Source organism: Diadema antillarum, unplaced genomic scaffold (genome assembly GCF_040938485.1).
Source record: "Diadema antillarum isolate AM-2024a unplaced genomic scaffold, OU_Dant_1.0 seq00000400_RagTag, whole genome shotgun sequence".
Classification (NCBI taxonomy): Eukaryota; Metazoa; Echinodermata; class Echinoidea; order Diadematoida; family Diadematidae; genus Diadema; species Diadema antillarum.
In genome coordinates, this window is record NW_027271391.1 from 252103 (window position 1) to 272879 (window position 20777).

The window sequence follows — 20777 nt, forward strand, 5'->3', positions numbered from 1 at the left end:
TACAGTCAATATGAGAAACGTACTTCTTTCAGATGAATTAATTTACGTTTAGGCCCATATGACTTTGAGGAGGAAAATGAAGTTTTTAAGATTGATGGGAATAGGGTCTAATCTTCTTTTTCCTACTGGTTCGTTAATAATTTGACCTTTCCGATTTATAGTTACATGTTATCTTTGATTAAAGGCTCATCATATAATATTTGTGAAATCATCTTCATAAAAATATTGAAGAAGCTTTGGGGGCCTAGAAAATATTTTTCATCTCAAGGCCACTATCCTCTTAATTCACAATTTCTCTTTTCGCTTGCCATACAAAGTGCACACGCAGTGCTATGGACACGTGCGTGAGCCACACTGGATAAACGAGATGCGATTATTGGCTATCAGTGCAGTTGTGCAATACAATATGGTGTTTAGACACGCATTTTCAACCAGTGTAACCCTGCCCTACACATGTGTTTAGTTTCCAAGTGCAAAGCAAGTCACCCGTCAAATGAAAATGGCGAAAACATCACACAGAGCAGGCCCTTTAAAGCAACAAAATAAAGGACACAAGACAGGACGTCACCGTAGCAAGGGGAAAATAGATGTGCAACTAAAAGGTAGGTACTGTACATTGTACCAAGCATAATTCCATAAACCACTGGCACTGCACTGTTACTGATAACATGTCTGATGTAATTTGCACATTATTTACACCACCACTAGTGTAGGCAGTACTTCTGGCATTCAACATCTGGTATTCTAAACATTTTCAATATCAGAATATCTGAATTAATATGGTTCAGAGAATCAGTCTCCTCTTTCAATGTTTCACTTTCAGATATTAAAATTTAAAGTAAATTTAAATCCATAAATTCTACCCTGAGTTGTGTGAGCATGGCAAGTGTTTCTAATTCTACTGTTGAGTGTTGACATTGTTGTTTCATTCATTTCTTTAGAATAAATTACTTATTGTCATTACAGTGGTAGAAATTCAGTTTGTTCAAAAATTTTGTACAGTGATATCCTCATACTTGTTAGTGTAATAGTGTTGGATGGCATGGCATGCCGCATTTGCTGTTTTGTTTTGTTGTTTTTTGTAGGAAAAGTAAATGCCACGACCATATCGAGAAAATGGAAGAGAGAACTAAGCAAAGCTGATCGCAGGAATAAGGTAAATATAGAGCAGTCTTAATGACTGTGCCTGTGTGGTTTGAATTTTGTTCGAGAAGAAACTAGAGTAAATCTCTAGTTTTCGGCCAGCCTCCAGAATGCGGACACCTTTCACTTATCACAAGCCAGCATATTCTATTGTCACAAAACACACATCATATCGTTTCACATACTGGCACTGTTGTTCACAACAGCAGAGTGCCTTAGTCACCTCCAAAAATCCATCTGAAATCCCAGATTTTGCTGTCAAAAGTGCAGAATCGGCGCAATTTTTCCATATAGTGTGAGCGAAAATAGGTCCTGTGTTTAGAATCGGGGTCACCATGGTCACCGAAAAGTGCTAAAAAAGGAAATATGCCAATCTCTTGTGAGATTTTTTTTGCTCATCACAAGCTCAGAGTTTGATGGTGTCCTCAAAAACACAAAAGAAAAACAAAATCTCTGTATTTGCTGATGCAGTGACTTTTAATGTACAGGGCGAGGGGTTGAATGCAAGTGCTGAATGATCAGAATTCGCAGACACTAACAGGTACCACCACGTCCCCAATGCAACCTTGCACCAACAAGGTATGGCATGGCACATTTTCAGCAGTCTTGTACACGCATTGACATTGAACGCGTATAGCATGTGTCCGAATTCTGGAGAGGCCGGATGGGTTCTGGGGGATTATCAAGGTGATAGGCTACTATAGTATAAATTTTATGATGTATTTTACATAAATCAACATTGAGAAAAACTAGTGAGATATATTTAACATACATTGTGGTAGATATTAAATGATGTATGTATTATTTGAGTTGAACAAATATTGCAGAAAAGCTTCAGTGTCCAAAAACTGGTGTTTTTACTCTACAACTATTGGAAAGTTCTGTGGACAGTCAGTTTCGGATGAGAGAAATGAGTGTACCTAATGCACAGAATGCACAAGCTCTCCTCTCCTCCCCCCCCCCCCCCCCCCCCCCCATTGAATAACATCCAGCTGTTCCACTTAAAAGAAGATAAAGCCACTTTTACTTGCTCTATTTCTGTAATTCGTAACTCAAAAGTGGAATTTAACAGTTTAGAACAGCTATCTTTCTGAAGAGTATTTTCTGAAAAAAAAAAAAAAAATCGTTTTCTCTTTGTCTTCCAGAAATGTTTAAGTGAGAGTATTAGTGTGTTCTCTGATTATAGAGTGATTCACATCAGGTGTAGAGAAATGAGAAAGTAGGATCTACTCAAAGATCACGTGACATTTGCATCTACCGGTGTGATTGCTTCACGAGTGACCCTCTGAAATGAAGGTAACTGTAGTGTTGTAAACCACTAATGTGGTCTAGCGCCCCCTGTTGTTGAAAGGTATTGTGAACACCAGAAATGGCAGAATAAACAGCCAGAAGTGAAACGTCAGATTCACCGTGATATTTCTCTTTATTGAGTTGTCCCAGCTGGTAGTCAGTAGATTTGTTAACCTCTAACACGAATCACACAACTTTACAGTAACTAACAAACAAACATGTTTCCATGGTTTCTTCCAAACCACGCAGGCCTTACAGCTACGAAAACAAAAGCGAGATGAGCTGCTGAGCCAAAAGAGAATGGGCGGTGTTGATGCACCCCCAAACTTGGTGGTAAGAAACTTACGAGGCTACAGTGGACTCCCGTTATAACAAAGTCCTTGGGACCGGCAGTTTTCTTTCTTAAAATTGACATTTCATTACCACCGGACAAATAAACAATAAAGAACGTAGGGCCGATTATATTGCTGAATATGTATTTCTTTGTTTTCACTGGAATTTCATTTTAACCGTGTTCGTTGTAACGGGAGTGCACTGAACTTCATTTTGCACCATGCAATATCATGTATTGTTCATTGCCTCTGTTACTATTTGATTCACAACACTCAGTGTTTTTTCAAAGCAGGGTTTGAGGAGTATTACAAACTGTGTTTATGGCAATAGTTCTGGTGACTAAACTCACTGTTTCAATTATATTTGTATGCAGTTTTATTAGTCTGTGTAGAGTTGTATTGTCTAACATTGTGAAGCAGGTAAAATATATAAATTATGTGAAAAGCAACCTGTTTACTGACTTATGATTCAGGTTAATTCTTTGTTGCATTAACCATGTCAAATGATGGATATGAGCATATTGATGATGACCTTTGTGCAGAACTGTATGATTGCTCTCAAAAAGATAACACCCAGAGGAAATAAAGGATTACTTGGTGGTGGCATCTTTTCCTATATTTGTGCTTAGAATGATGTTGCAACACAAGCTGAAATTGGTAATTTGAAAGTCCACTGTAAGTAGTTTGGCAATGGCTACATATGACTGTGCAAGATACACATGTTCATTCCTTTACATGTACAATTGTACATCACCAGATATGTTTCCCCTCCTTCTGTTTGATTCTGTATTTCTAGATGGTCCTACCCCTCCACGGTGCTGTGGATGTGGACCGTGTCGTTGGCTGTCTGAGGGCAGCAGACAGTGATGCCGTGGAGTATCCTAGCAGCAACAGTAATTTGCTTCATATCTGGTATGATCTGTTGTTTTCATATTTCTCTTTGTAGGATTTAAATTCCCTTTCTTACAGAATCTTTCCAAAATCTTAACGATAATACTGTGTTGTGCATTGATGAAATTTTACCTTTTTTGTGTGATTATGGAATGTAAACATGATATCTTAATATGTTCCTACTGTCTTGATCAATGGATAAAACTTTTGAGAATGGCTATAAGTGCTATCGTATTTGTTGTCAATCAAATCAAATCAGCAGTTATATCATAATGTGAGCTGATCTGGTTCAATTCCAGGTGATTTTCAATGATCAGCAATTGTGTCATGTATGTAAAGAAGAAGAAAAAAATCATTTAAGAATATGTCATGTAACTTTAGGCCTCTCTATTGAACATTTTTGTATTTAGTGAATCATTTATTGCTGTATTGAGTTGCACTGCAACCATGCAAATTATTAATATCTCAGGTCCAGTGCATGCTCATAAATAAGTACTTAGTGACATTTCAATGATTTGATTAAATTTATTTCCAGCCTTCCCCGATTCAAGAGGAGATTCAGCATTGTCGTGCCTTCCAGCAACCTGTCGGCCATTCTCGATACGGCGAAGGCGGCGGACACCGTGCTGTGCCTGGTCGACCCCAACGCCTGCTGGGATGACTGGGGCGACCTTTGCCTGTCCTGTCTCTTTGCCCAGGGCTTGCCGTCCGTCACATTTGCCACCCAGGTAGGCATTGTTAGGCTATTGCAAAATCAAAATCAAGTGTGACTGTTCAGTTTCACACATAAAATTTGATGTCATCATTTTCTTTGAATTGTAATGAAAATTTCACAGTGGAGACAGTGTCAGAATTGCCAATTTACACATATCAGTGTTATAATTGCTAATTTACACATCAGTGTTGAATAGAAAAAAAAAATTAACTTTGTACTTTTTTGAAAATGATTTGAAAAACAGATGAAATGTCAGATACGGATAAGTTCAAAGTGGACAGTTCTCATTACTGGCTTCAAATGCCAAGCCAAATCCCCAACCAAATTGAGACCTGTGAAACCCTGTTGACTGAGCATTCATGATGGTGGTCTTGGAGATGTTCTCACAGGCAAATAAAAACCAGTGATAATATTGTAGTTGATATGAAATCTTTCATGGGTCTATGGGCTGGTGGTTAGACTGAACATATTAAATGTGTTGTCGGTTTTTGTGCATAGTGATCTCAGCCGAGTTTTGATTGTGTATAATATGCACATTGTGTGCCTTGTCATCATATATATAGCAGGTTCATATTCTGTGGAGGAATCAAGGTATTACTATTCAGGTATTGTTCTGTTAATGATTCCAGTACCACTTGTCCTCATTCCTCTGCCAACAGGGACTGAAAGATGTTCCGCTAAAGAAACGAACTGAAGTCAAAAAGTCCCTGCAGAAACAAATCGAGAGAAGGTAATTGAACTGTGCACTGAAATTTGGAACGTTGGATTTAAATGCATGTAATGACCATTGATCTTGTTCTTAACAGATTTCACGTTATTCATTTTACACATGCCCCTTGAAACACGTTCACACTCTTGGCTTCTCTGGACTGTTGTATTGAGCTGTGGGAAGCAATGTGCAGTCCGATTGTGCTGAACAGTTTTGCTGAAAAATGTTACACCTGTAAACTTGGAATGGATTGATAAATTCATGCTGCAGTTAGAAATGATGATGTTGATAATTGCCTCACCTCTCTTGCTACAATCATGAGAACCATATTTGATGTGCTTCTTTAGTGTATTAGGAATGTGTAATCTGATATCTCAGTTTGGTATAGGCTTATATGATTATGTATATATCTTAGCTCTATCATGATAACATTCATTGTCAGTTGTATACATGTACACATTTTTGTGGGTGTGTATGTATGTATGTGTGCATTCTTGTATTTGCTTTCATGCTTGAATAAAGATTATAGTGCTATGATATTACTTAGTCCAGACATGGAGAAGAACAGTAGAGGGTGAATTTTCAGACCACAAACAGTCCTGAGCTTCTCTCTACAGGATGGTCAGCAACAGAGACGGATGGGGAGCCTTCATTGCTGCCCTACAAGTCAAAGGGTGTAAAGGGTTCCTGACCTGACCAAGTTCATAAAACAAGCTTATTAATCTTGTAAAGTGCATGTGACATATTGTATTTCACTCACTACTTTTCAGGTTTGCAGATGGCAAGTTGTATGCCCTTGACAGTGATCAGGACAATGTGCTTCTCTTGCGACACTTGGCGGAGCAGAAACTGAACCGGGTCAAGTGGCGCGACATTCGACCCCACGTGTTGGCGGATGATGTGACTTTTGAACCCAGCGAAACGCAGGTATGCCTGTACTGACTCATTTGTGATAACCAAAAAACAAAAACCAAGAACACTGTTGATTATTGAGTGTATAAAGGTTGAAAAAGCACTTGTTGTTATAAATGATATACTAGATTATAAATTATGCATGAAATTTTATGATTTCATTCCTGTTACATCAACTTTTGATGTATTTGTATATTTACTAAGTGCTCTTTTTTGTGGATTCCTGTGTAAAAAAATACAGTTTGTAAAGGAAAGAGGGTACATTGCTTAAACTAGAGCAGTAGTTTGTTTTTGCAATATAATTTTAAGCACTTTCACCTCACAGCACTGCAAAAGAAATATGTTCACTTTCATTTGCTAGTCTTTGTGTTTTCACTGCAGGAAGGGAGGGGAACCCTGAAGGTTACAGGTTTCATGAGAGGAGCACCCCTCTCTGTGAATGGACTAGTCCACCTGCCCGGGTATGGCGACTTCCAAATGGCCCGAATTGATGGCCCTGCTGACCCTTGCCCCTTGAACCCCAGGAAGGTCAAGAGGAAAGCGAAGAAAGATGGCGATGATATGGCTGTTGTGAGTGAACTTTGTTGCTTTTTGCCCCAAATGCAAATGTTTATTGTGTGCATTGTTACCATGTTTTGTTTTTTGTTTTGTTTTGTTTTAACTTATATTGCATAAATTCATTTGCAAAGTCACTGATGCTATCTACAACCCTTTCTGCCAATATTGTATGATATTTTTCATGTCATATGCTTGCAATCCAATGCCTATGTAGTTTTGTGTCAGCTATTAAAGATTGACCAGTGTGTGTATGCCATTATGAAGACATAGTACCAGAGTTTTTAGATCCGAGTTACGGAAATGGTCTATATGTGGTCGTCTATGAGATGTGCTTGTTAAGTCTCCACCAAGGGATAGGTGGTCTTGTCAGAAATTATTATTTGAGAATGTGCAGGACTCATCAGTTGTGCAATGAAAACCTGCCTGCCAGCGGGTGTAGTATGTGGCAAGGGAGGACAAAAGCTTGAGCTGCAAATGTTCTGCCCCTTCCACTTTCCCCCCACCCCACCCCCTCATCAGTGCAATGTGTTACTGACTTCTCGATGCTCAGCTGAAGACTGATGTGGTCCCATCTCAAATTACAGGATGATGATGAGGCAGAGACCATGGAAGAAGGTCCCAGGATACTGGAGGTGGCTGACAGCCAGAGCCAAGAGTCCCTGCAGGCAGAGGCCGAACCAGACCCCATGGCCGGGGAGCAAACATGGCCAACGGAGGAAGAACTCGCTGAGGCCGAAGGTGAGAAAGAATGTGTTGTTTCCTCTGTTGTGTGAGTTTGTGTGTGTAGGCTTGTGTAGAAATGCCATCAAAAGTTAGAAGTGCATGATAAAATGACCCATCTCAGAAGTACCCATTTGACAACTTAGGACAGACAGTCCCTAAAGATGTTGTGCCATTTGAGTGGGTGCAGTAGGCTATGGATCAAATCAGAATGTGCTTCTAATGAGTCCATATGATGCAAAATGTCAATGGCATAATGCGTGGTGTAATTCTACGAGTTCTAAGGTATTTTGAAAGAATCAAGCAATTAAAATCATGCTAAGATTTTAAAAACTCACCACTGGAACCTGTGTATGTCTGTGTCTGTGTGTGTGTATGTTTGTGCATGTGTGTGTGTGTGTGTGTGTGTGTGCTTGTATGATGATGTGGATGTGGATTTTTCCCCCTTATTTGTGTACATGTATTTACAAGTGTATGCATGTCTGTTTGTCTGTTTATGCTCATGTTTGTGGAGGTGCACGGGGTTATGACAGGGTGCAAAGAACTTTCCAAAAGAAGATGTGTCAATATTGTGCAGTTTCTGTATTGTTGATAAGAGGATATTTTCGCAAGAGTAATTTCTTTCATTCGTCAGTGAACCAAGCAGTGATGTCTGTTTTTCTCTTTTTCTCTGTGATGTAGCAGCCCTACAAGAGGAAAACAAGAAGCAGATCGTCAAGAGAGTACCAAAGGGCACGTCTGACTACCAGGCGACATGGATCGTTGAGAGCGATGACGATGAGGAAGATGATGAGGATGACGAGACTGGAGATGAAGAGGTATATTGGCTGCATTTCTCAGTCTAAATGTCGTCTACATGATATCACATTGCTCCATTGCATTCCATAGGAATTCAACTTGAGTATTGCACAACAACTCTGTCTCATTGTAACAAAGAGTAGAGAAAGTTCTGTAGTATTATAGAACACATGATTTATATAACTATGTGCAAAGTTAATTGCTCTCCACAATCTTTGTGCATTACAAGACAGGATACATATTGGACTTCAAACATTTCCTGAGTTATGAATAGCATCATTCTATAAACATACCAGTCTTAATCTTTTTCAGGCCAAGCATCTCCCAGTGACATGGGTTGGGGAGACATTCCAGATTGGGTTGATTGTATTTGTGCCTTCACCAGCTTTCAATCTCTGTTTACCAACAAGTATCTGTGAATATTAATGCCAGGTAATAACTCACTGATACCAGTGATAAATGATCCTCTGAATCTTAAGAATTTGATGTTATTATTCTTGACATTTTTTTTTCTATTTGCTGGGATTATTTTGTGATGGTCTACATCTATTTACAAACCCTGTAGGACAGTGAAGCTGAGGATGATGATGATGATGTTCCTATACCAGAATCAGCGGACTCAGAGTCAGTGGTTGGAGGTGGGACGGAGGCAGATGATATGGAGTTTGACACAGTGAGTGGGGACATTTACAGAGTTATATCTATGTGCGCACATATATTTGTGTGTATATATGTATCTTTGTTTTGATGTACTTGCAGGTAGATAATTTGTAGGTGGGTGGGTGTAAAATCGATTTTTGTGTAAGCTTGAGAGAAAGATAGAAAGTATAAGTGTACAGATGGACATGTACTTCTTTTCAAGTTTTATTTTCATTCATCTCTTTCATTGAGGCTCTCAAAGAGGCTCTCAAGAGCCTCTATTGTTACATCTTAGCATCCTTTATACAGTGAGTTTTCTAGGCAGACGGCCTGCCCTACAATTGCCACTGAAGTCTGTTTCAATCACTTCACAAAGTAATCCTGTCATATCATGACTTTCTGGCAATGTTAGTCATCACATTATTGCATGCATTTTCATACATGTAACTGAAATGCTGTGTTGTAATACTGAAGACTTTTAATGAAGTGTTAAGAGTATTGATGTGCTGACAGAATTGAGACAGTTCATGATTCACAACTTTCTAGCACTCTTATCTTATTGCCAGTAAAAATTAGTGGTAACAAATGGCGTGGATAAATAATCTAATATTTTGCCTCTCAATGCACTTTCTTTGATAGGTCAGCATCAGTGGCGGGAGCAAGGAGAGCTACGACGTCCATTTTGACGAGGAAGCAGAGCGGAAAATGTAAGCATCGATACTTCAAGTTTAGTCATTATCATTTTTTTGTTTTTGCCTTTGGTGATGTTTGTGCCTTTCTCTTCAATTTAGAGTAGGAGTAATTATGTTTTGCACCTTACAAGTTGAAGACATTTGGTGGGGAAATGATGGCATTTGTTTTTTCTTGGTCCCCTTCCCTGAAAGGCTCGAGAAGTACAGAGAAGAACGGATGAATGAAATGTTCCCAGATGAGATAGACACACCGATGCACACAAATGCCAGAGTGAGATTTGCAAGGTAAGAACAGGCATTTGTCACATTACAGCAGAGAAAAAATAAGTATCACTTACAGGAACTGCATGTGCCATGTATCAAATCTAGAAGACATTATTGATTGTTAGAAGCAATGGGATGATTCTGTTGCTGAAAGCTATTAAGTGTAGATACTTTCAATAATGTAATGTTAGGACAAGGTGTATGTCATTTTATGTATTTACAAGGGTGTTTATGACTTGCTGTTGATTTGATGTGATAGATTTTCACATTTCAATGTAAAAGACAAAGTATTTGTGCCTTCGAGTGAACTGTGATATTTCAAAAAGTAGTCTCTGTTTTACTCATTTCTATGATTGCTTTCAAGTACTTGGAAGTATGTAGTTTCACATATCTTATGTAAGAAGAGTATTCTTACTATTTGTGGTTTTGTTTCTGTCAGGAACATATGAATTTTCGATGTAAACAATTTCAAAGAGATACTGTTTGGTAGTTTTTGCCTTATACCTTTGTGGTGTGCATGGCACAACATTTATTCAGGATATGGTGTTAGAGATTTCTATTCACTTTAGCCTCTTCCAAGTCCCTTCCCTCCCTCGATGCATTTAAAAAAAAAAATGTTTCCTCCTTCTTTCGATACCAGGTATCGGGGGTTGAAGAGCTTCCGCACATCACCGTGGGACCCGAAGGAAAACCTCCCCCATGACTACGCCAGGATCTTCCAGTTTGAGAGCTTTGACAGGACCAAGAAAAGGGTGCTGGCCACCAAGAGCGACAGTTTGGCCGAGGTGAGTCCGCAGACGACAGCACCGTCACTTGTGTTCCCGTAGTAATTGGTGGTTGATTGCAACACCTCTGACTAGTGTGCAAAGGTAACAAGTCACAAATTTTGTGCACTGATTAGTGACACACTTACTGCAAAATTCTGTTAGGATAAATTTATCAACTACCTGCAGATGTTCCATACTGACATTGCAACAATGTGTGACTCTGGTATCAGCTTGTATACGTACATAGAAAAGATAATGTCTGTTTTGTGGCACAATATGTAGGGATGGCTGTGTACAGAAGTTGCAGATATCCATTCGTCTTCTGATGAGACTTACTGTAAAACCTGACATGTTTGCTTGCATGAAACTTTTGCAAATTTCGCAAGGAGCCAAGAATCACGAAAGTTTTTTGTATGTACACAATGCATTGAATGCCAGTCACCAATTCATGAAAGTTACATGCCACGAAAAAGGGCGTCGGCCCCAATTCGCAAAAGTTTCATGCCGCAAATGTTTCTGGTTTTACAGTATTGTTTGTGGGATAACCTGTGACCATCAGGCAGGTATTAGAAACTGTCATCCATGATCAAAAGTCACTCTCTACCATGCTTTATGCAACTAGCAGACCGGTGTAATTGCCATGAAGATGCTATAGCTGTTGTTGAATCTGCAGTCGATAACCACTGTGGCAGCATGAGGAATAAGAATTATTTGTATTCGAGAGAATATTAAGAGATTTCCCACCTAAGAGATGATGTGCACGACATTTCTGTTAAGGCAGTCAATATTTCCATGACTTGTTTATCTCACATATATTGATGAACTATTGAAATTCACAAAAACAAATAGACTGTGAAATGTATGGCATATGCAGTAGACAGCTATGTACATTTCACCTCAAACCATGATATGACGGTATGCACCCCTCCCTGCTTGCTGGTATGTCAGGATGTGACAGTGGTTTAGTTAGATGTTCTTGTGACATCGTGTACAAGTCATTCTTGTTTCGACCACAGATGCATTATATTCTAGTGAAAGCACTACATTTTTTTTTTTTTTTTTGCTGCCATGGATTGTGAAGTTGCTTTTGTTATATATGCTCGTATTCTCTATTGCTGTTTCTTTATTGATGGGAATCAACATATTTGTGAATTTATTCACTTTTATTCACTTGTTTAGTAATATATTTGTCTTTGCTTTCCAGGTTGGCAACTATGTCACTATCCACGTATCAGATGTGCCTAGAAGTGTCTTTGGTGAGTATAAACATAATCTGTTGTATGAAATTAATGAATTCTTGCATTTGAGTTGGTTTTATTGCAACTGATTAACAAATTAACCTTACAGTAGACCGCTGGTTTGAATCCGACACGAGTATATATTCCCATAATTTTTAATCACGGCTACTAATAAAAAACTGAAAAATCGGTGGATAGTTACGTCGATAACGGCAATTTGCCAATCAGTTGCAATAAAATGTATTGTTTACCTTCTTGAATGTTATCATGAAAGGATATTTTGATGTGCAGCTAAATATGCTAAACACTTTCTTGAGTTTTCTTTGCAGTAGGATATTTAAATTTGCAGCTAATAAAGCTGAACAGAATTAACAAGTGTTCCGTGAGGTGAGTGGTGGACAGTGCATTGAAATTTCACAGGAGTGGACTGTTATTAGTGTTTGCATTGCTTTACATTCTGTCTTCTGCTACACTTTGCACTTAGTAGTCAGGGTGTGTAATATGCTCTTTATATCTAGATGTACTCTAGAATGCTCATTGCTGTCCTCTGTTCATCATTGTCATTATCAATCTTATGGAGTGACTGTATTATTGTCCCCGCCGAACGAGTTCGAGCAGGGGACTATGAAACGGGCTCCGTACGTGTGTGTGTCCGTGTGTCCGTCCGTCCGTCCGTCCGTGTGTCCGTGTGTCCGTGTGTGCGTCCGTGTGTGATCAAAATCTTCAATTTGCTACTTCTCTGTCATTTATGAGCCAATTTTGATTCTGTTTGCTTTATATGATAGCACTACATGGGAGCTTTGAAACTTCTACACAGAATTTCAGTCGTGACCTTTGACCTTGACCTTTGACCTATATTGTACATTTTGCTACAAAATGCTACTCCTTCGCCATTTCTAACCCGATTTCGATTCCGTTTGCTTTATGTGATGGCACTAGGTGAGGGCTTCAAAACTTCTACACAGAATTTTGACCTTTGACTTCTTTGACCTTTGACCTTGATTTTTGACCTATATTGTACATTTTGCTACGAAATGCTACTCCTTCGCCATTTTTAACCCGATTTCGATTCCGTTTACTTTATATGATGGCACTAGTTGAGGGCTTCAAAAATTCTACACAGAATTTTGACCTTTGACTTCTTTGACCTTTGACCTTGATTTTTGACCTATATTGTGCATTTTGCTACAGAATGCTACTCCTTCGCCATTTCTAACCCGATTTCGATTCCGTTTGCTTTATGTGATAGCACTAGGTGAGGGCTTCAAAACTTCTACACAGAATTTTGACCTTTGTCTTCTTTGACCTTTGACCTTGATTTTTGACCTATATTGTACATTGGCTACAAAATGCTACTCCTTCGCCATTTCTAACCCAATTTCGATTCCATTTGCTTTATGTGATGGCACTAGGTGAGGGCTTCAAAACTTCTACACAGAATTTTGACCTTTGACTTCTTTGACCTTTGACCTTGATTTTTTACCTATATTGCACATTTTGTTACAAAATGCTACTTCCGGCGGGGACATATGTTACGCACCGCGTAATTTCTACTTTTCCTTGTCTTATTTGTGATCTCTCTCATTTCAATATTGCTCATTTTGATGTACCCAGTAAAGATTAATGCTCTTGTTCTCTTTTGTTTGTGACTATTGTAATTGCAGATGACTACGATCCATTACATTCCCTGGTGGTGTTTGGCTTGCTGGCTCATGAACAGAAGGTGTCTATTTCATTATCTGCAGTATATATCTTTATCATTATCTCAGTATAGCCCTTGAATATTATTATATCTCTTTCATTTTCTTCAGTATATCTCTTTCATTCTTTTGATTATGTTTCTTGTGTATTTGCTTTGGTATATCTCTTTTATATGTGTAAATATATCTCTTTCGTTCTCTTTGGTGTATATCCCCAGCCACGTTTATGTCCAATGTCTCATAAAAACGTCGGTTCGGTTGTGGTTTGTACCACTTGTTTATTTCAGCTCTAACCCTCTTTGGTTGGATAAACTTCCCTTTGCCTGAATTGTAACAAATTTGAAAGGCGTGGCAATTTATTGTTCTTTTACAGGCACATACACACCTGTTCATCAAATCAAAATATGAAAAAGTACATTCAAATGCCAATTAATAAGTGTGCCTTAAAGATATTGCTCTAATCATCAAAAGTATGACAATTTTATTTTCATTTTTTTTTTTTTTTTGGGGGGGGGTCATTGCCTTACCAGCAACATATGCAAAGTTGAGAAGCATTCATGGAAGTTGTTACCCTTGTCTACACCATGGCTTTAAATTGCAGATGTCTGTACTTCACTTCACCATCAGGAGGCATCCAGATTTCACTGATCCTATCAAGTCAAAGGTGAGTGACAAAGTGTGCTTAGATTGTCAGAGGTCGAGATGAGGCACAGTGGATTTAAAAGCTGTACTGAAAGTTTACTAAAAAGTTACAGAAAGGAGGAAACTGGAAATGCTTTTCCTCTCCCCCATAACATTCTGCCCCTCTGTTAAAGGAAACCAAAACCCAAAGAGAAATGTGGATTGCGTGAAAGCAGCAACATTAGTAGAACTCATCAGTGAAAGTTTGAGGAAAATTGGACAGTCAATGCAAAAGTTATGAATTTTTTAAGTTTTGGTTTTGGAACCGCTGGACGAGGAGACTACTAATGTAAAGAAAATATAAAGGGAATTCCACAAAAATTCATTTTTCATGAAAATTACAAATTCTGTCTACTTGATACTGACATGTTAAGGGTAACAATTATCCCCCCTGCTTTCTGAAAACGGTTGGTCAAGTGCTCTTTCATTGTGCTAGAAAAGTGAATTTTTTTGGAATTCATCCTTACTGAATCATAGGTATACTTTTTTACAAGTTTTTTGTTTTTTTTAACCTGTTAGACCATAGAAATATGTTGCCATTATTTAAGGGTGACATACAGATTTGGCTATATACTTGGTGAAGGAAATTTGTGAAACTAAATTTGTGGAAATGCAAGTATAGAAACATGTTCACAACAGAGGGCCCACATCACCAAAGTGATGTCCTTCCCCCCACATCTCTTGTATGCATAAGCAGTGAAATCATATGTGTTCCTTGAATTCTGAGACTGTTTTGTACATGATATTAAATTTGCATTGCAGGAGCCGCTGATATTTCAGGTTGGGTATCGGCGATTCAGGGCAGGACCAATCTTCTCCCAGCACACGTCTGGAGGCAAGCACAAGGTAGGAAGAGTACAGCTGCCGTATCAGTAAATAAACACAGATTTTTCTTTTTTTTTCCTGGTGTCTCTACTGATACCACAGTGTTATGTTTGTGTCAAACAAAACATTTCCGCTCTCTGCACCTTGGTTATTATCTCAACTTCTTTAATCCCACAGCTTTGTTCAATGTAGAGCTCCATCATAATTGCTTGTGCTTTTGCTTGGCTTTGTTATCCCATGCTGCTGACATATTACAATTGTATGATTATGATCTTGTGTTTCTTTTTCTTTCCAACACAATGTAATATTTGTACCATAAATGATGTTGTATAAGGTGCACCTGTGTATACACCGCACTCCATTTTTTCCGTTGCCGGGAAAAAAACAAGGAAAAATAAGCACCCTATCAGCAGTGCTGATGGGCACCAAGATTGCTGACATATTGAATGAATTGATTGTAATGTTTGGGAATGAAAATTTGCTGATTTCTATGCTGATTAAGGAAAAAAAAAGACAACAAATACACAATAGAATGCCTAGTAAAAAGGCAGGAAAATAGCAGCGGTTGAAGAAACCGTTTGCTGTTTTTTGCTCTAATTTGTACTTGTTGTACCTGTGCGTGCACATATGCCAGGATACAGTAGTGGGTGAAGTTAACGCCTGCAGTGCTAGGTATACAAAGGAGCGATTATAGTGAACACCTGCAGTGCTAGGTATACAAAGGTATTTTGACTTTTGAATATAATTTTCTTCTCATTGCTGTTGATCTCACCACAGTATGAAAGGTTTCTACCCAAAGACTCTGCTGTCACAGTGGCCAGCGTGTTTGCCCCCATCATGTTCCCACCTTCCACCGTCCTGGTCTTCAAAGAGCTCCCAGATGGTGAGTGCCAAGTATCAGATTTCTGCAAAAACAAGAAATTAATTCCTGCATCTGTCTTGCATTTTGGGCAGACTCACTCATATCACAAACAACAAGAAACCAAAACAAGGAAACATGCTTTGTATGAAAAACAAAACAAAACAAAACAAAAAGCAAAAGATTATCTTAAATTTTGTTAGCATGATTAGTGTTTAAAATTTTCCCACTTTTTACCCAGAATATGATCATCACCTTTGAAATAGGAATGTCTTCTTTTTTCTATGGTGGGGGTTTTGTTATTTTTACTGTGTAGCTGTATGCATATGTTTTGATCTGCAGAAGTTTGTAGCCCTGACTCGAGGTCTGCTCTTAATGTGCTTAAAGAAAGTTAATCAATATTCTCACATGACCACACATGTGTATGTTTCTATTCTCCATGATTATCCCACCTTCAAAGTTTTCAATAATGTCTGCTGTAGAGATGTAGTTAGATTTGGCCTATAATAATGGCCTTAATGTAACAAAATGTACACTGGATTGATTGGATAAATACCATCGAATCCCAATAAATCAATTAAAAAGCATCACATGATGTGTACACCATTGTGTTTTCTCTTCCTGATGTGAGTGCTAAAATGCAGCTGTTCTCATCCTTCTACTTTTAGGTACGCACAACCTGGTTGCCACGGGAACCTTGCTGGGGGTCAATCCGGACAGGATAGTGGTCAAGAGGGTCGTCCTCAGTGGTCATCCCTTCAAGATCATCAACAGACAGGCTGTGGTCAGATACATGTTCTTCAACAGAGGTTAGAGAGGAAGAACATGTTCATCTTTTGACATAAACGTATGCAGAAATGGAGACAATGATGAAATTTCTCTTTTCATATAATGCTCTTGAAAATTTTGCATCAGTTTCCCTATATTGTCTGGCTGCATAATTATGCTAGGATGACTTCCTTAATTGGCTTCTAGGTGTGTGTGCATTTGGTAGGGTTTTCTTCAATAGCCAAGTTTCATAATGCAGGCTATTGTCCATTTACAGCTCACTAGTATAGGAAAGCATTCAATGTGTATGTGTTATAGTAGTGTCAGTCCATCACCCCTCTATCCTTCTTTCAAGGAAGCCAAATTTACCTTGTACATTTGAAATCAACAAGCCTGTATTGAAGTTCTATCACACAGGACACATTGACCATGTTTTGTTATCATTCAGACCTCTTTGATCTGAATGTGTTTGCCTTCAGTGGTGTACGTACCAAGTTGAGTGTGTGTCAGTTTGTCTGTAGTTGTTTGTATCCTCTTGTGTGATTTGTGTTTGCATTCAGTGTTGTATGTACGAAGTTGGATGTTGTCTGTTTGTCTGTTTGTTTGTGATTGTTCACACCCCTGTCTGGCAGGGACGTGCTAGTGAAGATTTCTAATCTCTCATTGCAGGATAATTACCGATATGCTTATCACAGCAACCTTGCTGTGCAGTTATCATTCTGATACCTTTCCACCTAACGTGTATACATTGGGGTGTATGTAACAAGTATATAGGTGTGTGTCTGTGTGTTGTGATTGTATGTGTGTGTTTGTGTGTGCCCATGTCTCCTTCTGCAAGGGACCTATCTCTCATTCATCACTGATTTCTAATCTTCCACTTCTTTACAGAGGACATCATGTGGTTCAAGCCCATTGAGCTGCGCACCAAGTGGGGCAGGAGGGGCCACATCAGAGAGCCACTGGGTAAGATTTATCACCTCCCCCCCCCCCCTTGTAGTCCATATCCAAAGACATTTCCACCACTTAGCTGCAAGAGGGGCATTCACAGGGGCCTCATATATACTGCAATAGGCAAGCACACAATCATGTTAATTGACAGGCATTGAATTGTTTTTTTGCTAGGCAAGAAGGCAGGTGCAATATGTTCGTAGCACCTTGAAAGAATGGCTGAAAGAATGTGGCAATTACTGTTTATTAATAGTTCCCTCTGGAATTTTCACCACATTTCATGCACGAGTTACATTTGCTGTCAGAAGAATATGTGGCTGAGTTTAGCTCCAACTGCTGCAGCCTTTGCACTTAGAATTGGAAGCGTTTACTGAATTTCCTCTGACCTTCTCTGAATGTTTAAAGACATCTGCTTATTTCACTCTTATCTATCTTTAATATGGAAGGCTAACAGTGAATACTAAGCATTATGATAAAAACATACAGTGCCATACCATGGAAATGTGGTTACTGATACATACTGTATTTACCATGTATTTAGCAAGTCTAATGTTTCATGAATCGATACTTCCAGACATTTTCTTGAGTGGTTAAATTCGCGATCTTGTAGTGCAGTACTGAATGGAAAAAATGTGTGTGGGCTGTCCCACTCATGTCAATATCAAGAGTTCATATTTTCGTGTGTTTTTAATTTGCAAATAGCGCCTTACTCGCGAAAAATGACACACACTAGTCATAATACAAAGAGTCGGTTTTTATTAGGGACACCTGTATAAAACATTGGCCTGTGAGGTGAAGGTGTTGGTTGCTACAAAACGTGTGACCCTTCTTAGTTCTAATTGGAGTCCAAGAATAGCTCATAAGGTATGTTTTCTCCACAGAGTGCTCGAATGTTCCCAATCTGGCATGGCATGGTATGGTATGGTACACTAAGGTATGGTTTGGTTTAGTCAAGTTCACTTTTGAGCACTTGAATAGGACCAATGTCACTTGTTTCTACTCTGACTACCTCTCTCCCACCTCTCCCTCCAGGCACCCATGGCCACATGAAGTGCATCTTTGATGGCAAGATGAAGTCTCAGGACACGGTGCTGATGAACCTCTACAAGCGCATGTACCCCAAGTGGACCTACGACCCGGTGGGGTGGCGCTCACTGAATGTGACAGCCCCTGTCCCCATGACGACGGAGGATGAGATGGAATAACAGCTGCCCGAGTCTCAACTCCTTTCCCAGCCACACTTGCTTTTGCATCCAGGACTTCCCCTTTTCATCATGCATATCCCAGCAACTGCAACCTTGGAATATTGGAATATTACCATTCACTGTGGACATAGATAGGCAACATCCGTTCACTACGGAGCATTTGAAGTGTTGCCATGGGAACTGCATTGATTGCAATGGAGATCAAGTCCTATAAGTAGTGAAACTTGACTCAGAATTCGTGGATTTTTTTTCCTCCTTTTTTTTTTTTAAGAGCCAGGTATCTGTGTGCATGATTAGTCTTGGTATCATTTTGTATCTTTTATTCACACTTCATCATGCATGCGAAACTTGAAAGGCCATTGCACAATTTAGACAAAGGACTGGGTGACTGTGTCTACATTGTAACCAAATGATATATATTTATATGTATATACAATGTATTTTTTTTTAAATCACCTCTTTTGGTAGAGATTGTTCTATTAACTGACTCTGCAGCAATATGCTTTAAGATGATGACAAAGAATTGCCATATTCTTCATGTTGCTGCTGCTGCTACTGATGATAGAGAAACTGCTGTACAAGCTGCTACACCATATACTTGTTGCGTATTGATTTTAAGGTACCAATACCTACTTTCCATTGCCACATAGGAATATCTTTCTGGAATTAAATAGAGTTTATGTCATGATGTAGCATTCAATAATTGTGGAAAGAAAACTATTTTTATCCAAAATTACTTTCTGGATAAATTGTTTGTTGAGATTTTCAGTAGACAGTTCTGTGCATGTACAGGGAGATTTGAAGCCTTTTTTAAACAAACACGAATGGTTCAAACATAGCTGTTTGTGAGCAATTTTTAGCATTATTGAAGGAGACTGGCTGTCACAGAGCAGTTGATGTCTTATTTATGTATATTTTTTTCTTCTTGCAATATTAGCTCATACCATGGCCAAGATTTACATACTACCTGTATAATCAGCAAGAACTGGGAGTAAATCTAGCTTTACATTGTTGTAAAATTTGTGAACAACCTTAAAAGATAAATAAGAACTTTACCAGTTTGGAGATTCCAATATAAAACAAAGAGTTATGATGCAGTCACAGACGTAGCCTACAAAGTGTCTTGATATGTATGCCCAAGGTGTCAGCAAACTTGGTCAATAAACTCATGAATTTACCTCATGAAATTAGAAGAATTTAGATGGTGAAGGCGTGTGAATTTCTGTGTCTTGTTTGAGCATATAATTTTCTACTCACTCTGGTTACTTTTGTGCTCATACATTTGTATTTGTTTTTAAAGCAAGTGTGTTGTGGACTGATTGCATCATAAATCTCATCTCTTGCTAGTTTACCAATAAATGTACTGTTCAGGGTTTGCACAATGGCCCCAACACATGGTTTCTCCTTTAGTTTAAAAAAAAGCATGAATTTGCATTATACAGTGGAACCTTGTTACAATGAGATTGGATATTGCAAGATACTTATGTAAGAAAGTAATTTTGCAAGTTCCATGCCATATACATCATAGATTATTCACTTTCATCCCTGACACACAGATAACCAGATGTAATCTGGAGATTTCATTGGTCCAATTAAAGCTGCCTGTTGTAACCTTTAACCTTGTACAGTATGTCCCCCAAAAAAATTACAATGGGACCCAATATCTTTAAAAACAGTGAATCAATCTAAATACAAATTCAGTGTATGAAACTATAACTCATTGCCCACATGTTACAGAAAATCCCATTCGATTTGCTTTAGTAGTCAAAGAGAAATGAGGAATTTTGTAGAGGATGTCGGGAATCTCTTCCCTCCAAGTTCTGTCTAATGTTCACACAGAAGAGCATTGAATTGCTAAAATTGGAAGAATCAGACTCATGACATGCTTTACAAAAATCTACATTTCTCTGTGACTGCTCAACCAAAATGAATGGGGTTTTCTGCAAAATAGAGCTAAGATTTTTGTCGAGCCACCGGAGGTGCGGGGAAACTAAGGGATCGCCTGTGGCGTCTGTCCGTCCGTCGTCCATCCGTCCTTCCGTCGTCTGTCCGGCAGGGATCAATGAACTTTAGGGCCCAATGTTAAGTTTTTATGGCGCGTTTCTATTATGGGTCATAACTTT

At 38.7% G+C, this 20777-nt stretch overlaps 1 protein-coding gene across 1 annotated transcript; it reads left to right on the plus strand.

The window, feature by feature from the left end:
• The first annotated feature begins 499 nt into the window (after positions 1–499).
• Positions 500–18654, plus strand: LOC139732100 (pre-rRNA-processing protein TSR1 homolog). The gene is made up of 22 exons (XM_071642968.1): positions 500–602; positions 1086–1156; positions 2683–2766; positions 3562–3677; positions 4192–4384; positions 5031–5101; positions 5851–6007; positions 6374–6559; positions 7135–7288; positions 7952–8088; positions 8634–8741; positions 9347–9414; positions 9592–9684; positions 10304–10448; positions 11635–11686; positions 13333–13391; positions 13970–14032; positions 14812–14895; positions 15652–15757; positions 16402–16542; positions 17390–17464; positions 18482–18654. The coding sequence occupies exons 1-22, from the start codon at positions 500–502 to the stop codon at positions 18652–18654; spliced, it is 2439 nt and encodes an 812-aa protein (XP_071499069.1).
• Positions 18655–20777: the final 2123 nt, after the last annotated feature.

Bases quoted from the DNA above. Each gene is read 5' to 3' on its own strand.
- LOC139732100 (XM_071642968.1), top strand. From the start codon at position 500: ATGGCGAAAACATCACACAGAGCAGGCCCTTTAAAGCAACAAAATAAA. The intron at 6,008-6,373 runs GTATGCCTGTAC...TTTTCACTGCAG, and splicing joins TTGAACCCAGCGAAACGCAG to GAAGGGAGGGGAACCCTGAA. The intron at 11,687-13,332 runs GTGAGTATAAAC...TTGTAATTGCAG, and splicing joins TGTGCCTAGAAGTGTCTTTG to ATGACTACGATCCATTACAT.